Here is a 7681-nt window from a genome sequence, read left to right as displayed (position 1 = left end):
GGGTGCTACATGGCCTTGGAAAGTGAGATGTATGTAACGTGAGAACCTTACTTTCACTGAGATCCGCATGCATGAGACAGGGTCTTGTGCACATATCTTGAGTGCTATATATTAGCAGCTGTGGAATATATGGAATTAATCATAATACATAAAATAGTTATACAGAGTTATACATTTTCTAGAAAAATCGGAGCATGTAAACGGTCTTTGAGGTGGGCTCAGTAGTGTCCTTCAGCTCTTCTCAATGTGATTAAATTGCTTGCGCACATTTAAAATATACCGAATATATGATGCATTTAAAGAAGCACCATGATTACCTGGCTGAATGGCACAACAATATTCAGCGAGGCCTTTAAAAACAGTTGCCTTCTTTCAGTCTTGTTTGCTTACACTCCCTGTTTTTATTTGTCAGAATCATGGCCGTCTGTCCTCTTCAACCCTGTTTACAAGTTCCAATTATTTAAGGGTGTAAACCTGTTCGGTCAGTGAACTTCCAGTCGCCGCCATCTTTCACCTCTGGAAACTCTCTTAGTACTTCACCACACACACGCAGGTGCGCACGCACACAGAGCAACAGTCCCTAACCTCGCAGTCGCCACTGCTGGCCTAGTCTCCTCTTCAGTGGTCAGCAGGGTCCACTGTCTAGGTCCTTCAGCCAGCGACGGGAAAGTCTTGCTTCCGGTCTCATTCTGTCTTCGGAGCAGTAAACTGAACCCATCCTGTGTGACAGGACGGAGCAGGTTTTATTCTGTACAGTCTAACCTCTGCCGCATGCTGTTCGCCCTCTGTGCACCGTGGTAACGTTCTCTAATGTTGCCGTTTATAGAAATTGAGAAATAAGGTTAAACTAACAAAGGGTCTGATCATGAAACACCTTGAGTGGCGGTGTTAGAAAACCTCGGTCGTCAGCAGTGCTTGGTTCAAACACTCTTTTGCCAGGCTGCTATGAAAACAGATTTTTTTCATGCGTGATGTGTAACAAGAATATTTGTGCCTATTTGCTATGTTGGGGGCATGTTTTTGTGCTGTTGTTTTTTATGTTGCAGTATTGCATCATATTATTGTAAAAAGAGCTGTTTTGCTTTTTGTTGTTCCCCATTATGTTTTTGCTTTATTGTTGTGCCTTGTGTAATGTTAGTGTGTTGCATTCTGTTGAGCACTGTTAAAACAGCACCACAATTTAGAGACCTTGTAAAAAGCATTTATCAATGTGTAAGTGGTAAAATGCTACTTCTCTAACTCTTCCACTGTTTAAGGCACTCCAGTCAGCCCAAAAACGATGTGAGCACTTCTAGTGCTCACTTTAAGCGATCCCGCTCATGTCGTTCCCTGTTAAACTGCCCCTCAGTGAGCACTGCGCACTCACAGAAGGAATTCGTGAGTACCAGCATTGGCAGTCACGTAGCCCAGAGGTGCATTCACTGCCTGTGGGTGTGACTGTCATAGATGTGAATTGAAAAGTGCCCCCCCCTCCCCCCCTCCCCGAGAGCAGGAAAATGGATAAAAGTGTCAAAATGCAACCATTTAGAGTAATTATCACCACCACCTGATATAAAGTGCAATGATTTGTAAAAACAGAACGTTGCCTTTACTCATAGCGCCTGGCTGCCTTGACTAACGTCTTTGTGCTGCATGACTAAGGCTATCATAACATAATAGCACAGATTCTATAGCACACTCTCACCAGAAACGCATGGTCACACTCATCCCTGGTCGGTTCATTCTACTACAGAGTAACATTCATAACAGCTCAAGAAGTTGGGATGAGTCGCAGTCATATTACTTTCAAAAGATAAACACTTTTCTTTATTTACAACTATCACATTCACTAGAGGAAGAACTAGGTTGTAGTGGCATGTCAAAAGTTACCGAACAACACATAAAATTGTGCTGGTGGGAAGCTCAGTGTATGTTGAGGGGTTAATGCTACACGTGTCTCTCTAGTAGTATTAAACACCAGTGCAGAATCTGAAACTCATAGTTTTTAACATGTTATACAAAAATAGTTCTCTCTTCACTATCAGTGCACTTTATTTTATTTTTTTACAAAATTCTGTACGTTACCATCCCGTTGTTTGTTAAAATTGTAATCAAACATGAACAGCCAATGTTTATTATTTGGCAAGCTTCAGTTTCAGTAACTAGGGCATTCTCCAGTGGGTACGTAGTCAAGGGCAGTGTGCGATACAGGCACTACCATGCTGTGCCTCATTGAGGGGGTGCTACATTCTGAAGTATGTGGTGCGTATAAATGAGACAGATGTGAGTGTGGACAACACCTCTGCTCTAAACACATGGATTCATCTCAGTGGTAAACCAGATAGGCATCACTGAAAGTGTGCATTGTTTGGAGCTTCAGTGTGCAGACTAAGAGACATAGGGGATTATGGCCCTTTTGGCGTGCTTAAAACCTCTGACTCCTCTCTGGGGTAGACCAGGAGGTGATTTAGAAAGTGTTCATTTTGAGAAGCTTCTTTTTGAAGACTGTGGAATCTACCAATTAGGCATGATAGGGGATAGCAGAGGTGGAAGTCCACTTCAAGCAAACTAGACCTCTGGCGACTGATAAAGTTGACCCAGATTTGATGCTGAAAGTGTTCATGGTGGGGAGCTTCAGTGTGTGGTTTGTAGAATCTATTAAACGGCAGGGGGAAGAAGACCCAGCTTCAAACCTCGGGGTCCTCTCTGTGGCAAACCAAGTGGTTGACAATAAAAGTTTTCTTGGTGAGGACCATCACTGTGTAAACTGTGGATTGTGCCGAAAAGATTGGGAAGGGGAGAACAGAGAAGCCTTCTTTACGCTCTTTAAACCTCAAACTTCTCTCTGTGGTAGAACACGTGGTTGACACAGAATGTTTTCATGGTGAGGTGCATCAATGTGTAGATTGTGGTTTTTACCAATAAAGTCTGGGGAGGACAGAAGTCTTGTTTATGCTCTTTAGACCTCAGACTCTTCTCTGTGGTAGACCAGGTGGTTGACGCTGAACGTGTTCAAGGCAGATCCCCCCACCCCACCCTGCTGCTGCCCCATTTGGGCCATATAGTAGTTCAGTTTGTGCTGAGCCTGGGCCCCAGGCTCCCCACTGGCCCCTGTATTATAATGACTCAGTCCAGTCATAGATTGTTGCCTGCCTTGAGTGAAGGGTCGGGTGCTGAAGGATGTGTGTCCACCAAGCACAGAGTCGGTGATGGGGCCAAAGCCAGGAAAAGTTGGGGTGGATTCCAGGGCTGTGGGAGGAGCCTTGACATCACTTCCAGCTGGGGTGCAGGCTTGCAACTCAGTGGGCTCAGTCCCTAGAATGGTTCTGCTTACAGACTCTTTGAGACCGCTGGCTTTGTCCTCGGGTTTCTCAGACGCTACACCCTGGGTATTTGCCACTGACTCTGACCGCCTTTTCCTCTTCCTCCTGAAATTGCCGTTATCAAACATTTTCTCACAGTTGGGGTCCAGAGTCCAGTAGTTTCCTTTACCTAAAGAGAAAGAGACAACACTCCATAAGCACTAGAATAAGCCCTTTATGTGATTGCTGGTCTAATTAGCAAAATTACATAACAGCAAAGAAAGGAGGATACTACTTGTAGGTTTTTTAGTATGTGTGTTGTTATTTAGAGCAAATATGGCCTAAATCTAATTTACTAATAGTAGATGGGGTAAAACTTGGTTCTAGTCCCAGTTTTGAAATTTGTCCAAGATGTTATGAGTCTGGGTAAATTATTTTAGGTGCATGTGCTTTAAATTGTAATATTTAGAAAAACGTGTACAGTGAACTTTGTAGCACTGCCCCAGTAACATGTCTCCACCCTTCTGTAATTCGATTTCCACACATATATATCACCTCAAACTCATAGTCAGCTGTTAGTGCTGTAAGATTTGCGCTGTACAGCCTGCTCCTGGGAGCCAGGACGAGGCTATACCAAAAGCACAAAAAATACATTTAAAATAACAATAACAATAATAATGCACTTTAGCAACAGCAGAATTGTAATGCCTAAAATATGAATATCCATGGATTTTTTTTAAATTACAAAGTTATATCACGCTGTCTTTTTACAAGGGACAGACAGACAGATGACACCTAGCCACGGTAGTAGTTCTATGGCGGCACCGAGGCTTCTGATAACATCACAATAAACTACTCTTTTTGTATGTATGTCGTTAACCAAATCTATATATATATATCCCATTGATTAGAGTCAACAATTGAGAATAGGGCAAATACAAATGTAAATTCGTTTATTTTTGGCACCTAGACCAAAGAATGCAACCATTAGTTTCGAATTTACTTTTTATATCACAATGGTTAGCATTGTTGAGTGAACCATGCTAGTTATTATGCATTTCCAAACTAAAAAAGATGTGTAAACTAAAGAAATATAAGTGAAACGGCAAAGTGAGTATTGTGTACAATATGTTGTCCTTAGCATACAGCGAAAAGACTGGGCAAAAATGTAATTTGGTTATTCAGGGTTGGGACCGCAATGAAAATGTGTCTTATTTGAAATACTGTATTTTAAAGTATCTTTTGTTATCAGAACTGAGAGTTGCAACGACTGTTCATTCCACTGGTGAGATGACAATGCATAGCTAACTACATATAATGTCTGGTGTTTGTTTACCTCCTCTGGGCAGGCAAGGGGCATGATGCATTTACATTATTTAACTGGTTTCTGGTGGTTGAGGGTCAAATAATAACGGGATGAGAAAGCAATCGCACTCATGAACAAGTTATTCTAGGCTTTCGATTGTATGAAAGCAATAAGCACGTATAGTATGTCATTCCAATATGGGAGGTTAGCATGAATATGACATAATAATATTCAAGTGTTGAGAAAACACCGCTGCATGTAAAGTAGAAAAGGACACACATGCATAGGTACAGCTCATATTGTAAAGGCGGTGTGCAAAAGTTGCGTGCGCCAGTTCAGCAGCGTTATTGAAATCGGACTAGTGAGTTAGTTTATTCATATTTCAAGGTTCTGATTGACTTAAAATCAATAATGAAGTCTATATTTGTCATTCATATATTGAAAATAACGCAAGATGTGACACAGTTTCTTATTTAAGGCGCATTAAACAACTTCTGTGTATGCAATAGCCAAACGTATATTGCACCTTTCTTTTTGCAAACGTTTTCTTCCCAACGAATTGTAACTCAGCTCAACATTACTATGTTCCACCACGGACACTGAATTACGATCCCTCTGCTGATTTGCGACCTTCATTACGAATCACACACTTGGGTGGTGTAATAAACGGGTGTGCCGGAGACCTGAATTTCATGTACTAAATGCGAAAAGTGCAAACCGACGTGCTAAGAATGAGTTCCCGATACGGAACTGGCACTATCTTTACAAGTTATTGATGCATCATATCACATTCGTGCCCCACATATAAAATAAACCTGCGCTGATCTTATAGAAAACTTAACTCCTGGCCCTTGGCAGCAAAAGTTGCCCCAATGACACCCGCATCCCCCCGGAAGTGCTGCTCACCTGGGTCATCCTCGTCCCTCGGCACCTTCTTGAAGCAGTCGTTGAGGGACAGGTTGTGGCGGATGGAGTTCTGCCAGCCCGCCTTGCTCTTCTTGTAGAAGGGGAAGTTGTCGGCGACATACTGGTAGATCTGGCTGAGGGTCAGCTTCTTGTCGCCTGTGTGCTGGATGGCCATGGCGATGAGCGCCGAGTAGGAGTAGGGCGGGCGCACCACTTTGAAGAAGTCCTGCTGGCTGGACAGGGACAGCCAGCTGAGGTCAGCGCCCCCAAAGCCGGAGGTGGCTCCGAGGAAGGGCCTCTGGCTGGCCGCGTAGCCCGACGGGATGTAGGAGGACCCGTTGGAGCCAGGGAGGTAGGGCGAGGGGTTGATGGCCGGTCCATTAAGCCACAGGTAGGGGCTGGAGGCCGGCGCACTGAAGTCACTCAGCCCGTAGTTGGCCGGGTGGGCGGTCGGGGAGCGCTGCGTGTGGTGGTGATGGTGGTGGTGCAGGTTCTGCTGGTACACGCTGAAGTTGTCACAGTACACAGCCATGTCAAGTATGTCCTGGGCATTGGGGGGTGGCAGGCTGCTCGGCTGCGGAGTAGTGGGCTGCTGGCTGAAAGCGTTCATACTCTCGCCTGATGGAAAGTTTAAAAACAGTGGGACGGAGTGCAGCCAGCCCTCACCGTTAATGAGTTTAGATGTAGAGGGGGAGCTGCCATTCAAATCGTGACTAGGCACAGCTTGCAGGTGATCTGGGAGTACAGAAAAAGGATGCGCAACAGGCTGGAGTATCTCAACCCAGGCCCGCCTTCCATGAGAGCACGCCCCTTCTCTACCTGACACCACCGCCGCCCACTGGCGTGCACCGCACCCGTCCCACACACAACCGGCTGCCCACAGGATTTAGACCACGTGACACTGACAGGATGTACCCTCTCCCCAAACCAACCGAACAACGTGCTCTGGTAACATTCACCACTTCTCTTCAGAGGAGAGCTCCCAAAGCCACACCCTTCAGCTCAGCTCACTGTTGTTCGCACTGACAGTGCGCCCCATACTTATACCTAACACCTTGCCCCGTCACCTGCAACGATCACCTTTGGCGCTCCACTTAAAACAGCAAACAGTACCCTCCGCCCCCCAACTACAATATCTGCTGGAAGTATATTTACAGCAAACTCCACCTGCCTTAGCCACACCCTTTCCAAGCCTATGCTCGCAATCTTAGCGAGCTAGCACCTTTTCCATGGGCGTCCTTTAGGGGTCGTCAGGGGTCGCAGCTGAGGCCCCTGGCACTGTATTTGCGACCCCTGGCCTCGGAGGTGGCAAACTCAGTGCCAGGACGTGAGTAGCAGCTCGTCCTTATGGGCGTCACTTGGGGCTCCGCTTTTCACGTTTTCAGTCAATTTTCGATTACACCAACAGTGAAAAGTAATGTATTATTAACTGGAGTAATACAATTTGAGTACAATTAGCTGGAATACGCCCGTCCATGACAGCCGAGGTAAGTAAAATAATGTTTTGTGTGCGCTTGCGGTTGAGAGTGTGTATTTTTCAGTTAATCAACTGAAGTCTTCTAGCATACCGGCACGCCATAGAAATACCCAGTACATAGTACACTTCTTGCATATGCCCATTTTAGTGGGTCTGGCACGAGCATTAAGAAGGATTAACGGGGAAGGAACAGGTTGTGTTTACCGACAAACACCCGAGTTTTGAAAGAAAGTACACAGCCGCAGTACACGGTGAGAGAGAGCACCCATCACAGGAGGTAGCTCATATAAAGAGAGCAGACACTTAGGCGTGATGTGACCCACCATTATTTACAAAAACAGGGCGGTCGTATTTCATTTTACTCCATTCCAACCGTTTTTATGAGCTATACAGAGGCATGCGGAGCGTCAGCTCTCTAGTTAGTATTAGCACTCATTTTATTTAAAGCCAGCGCCCTTTAAATAGTTAGGCGCACGGAGTCTAAGTACTCGATCTTCCTTCATGTTTTTTTAATTTACTCCTAGCCTCGAGCGCTTCTAGTACTAAAAGTGCGTGGCTAAAATTTAAGTTTTTTTGACGTCCGGAGAGCACCGTAGGGCGGCCTGGTTTGTACCTTTTCGCGTAGGACTAATACAAAAAAATCACCGACTAATTAAATATCTCTTTGTTAGTGACAATATATCAATTTGGAATATATTAAACGCCGTGCAG

General features: G+C 44.9%; 1 protein-coding gene across 1 annotated transcript; it reads right to left on the bottom strand.

Moving 5' to 3' along the window:
- Positions 1 to 1540: 1540 nt before the first annotated feature.
- FOXI2 (forkhead box I2) lies at positions 1541 to 6462 on the bottom strand. Its single transcript, XM_069239714.1, has 2 exons — positions 5494 to 6462; positions 1541 to 3471 (listed from the first exon to the last, which is right to left on the bottom strand). Exons 1-2 carry the CDS (start codon positions 6101 to 6103, stop codon positions 2939 to 2941), a joined length of 1143 nt encoding a protein of 380 aa, XP_069095815.1. The 5' UTR covers positions 6104 to 6462; the 3' UTR covers positions 1541 to 2938.
- Positions 6463 to 7681: the final 1219 nt, after the last annotated feature.

This window comes from Pleurodeles waltl, chromosome 6 (genome assembly GCF_031143425.1).
Source record: "Pleurodeles waltl isolate 20211129_DDA chromosome 6, aPleWal1.hap1.20221129, whole genome shotgun sequence".
Classification (NCBI taxonomy): domain Eukaryota; kingdom Metazoa; phylum Chordata; class Amphibia; order Caudata; family Salamandridae; genus Pleurodeles; species Pleurodeles waltl.
Note: the sequence above shows the minus strand (reverse complement) of the source record. Positions and strands in the feature narration are given on the sequence as shown.

What these genes read in the sequence shown, in the direction of transcription:
- FOXI2 (XM_069239714.1), bottom strand. Translation starts at nt 6,103, where the DNA reads ATGAACGCTTTCAGCCAGCAGCCCACTACTCCGCAGCCGAGCAGCCTG. An exon ending in GAGGGACGAGGATGACCCAG is followed by an intron (nt 3,472 to 5,493) that starts GTGAGCAGCACT and finishes CTTTCTCTTTAG; the next exon opens with GTAAAGGAAACTACTGGACT.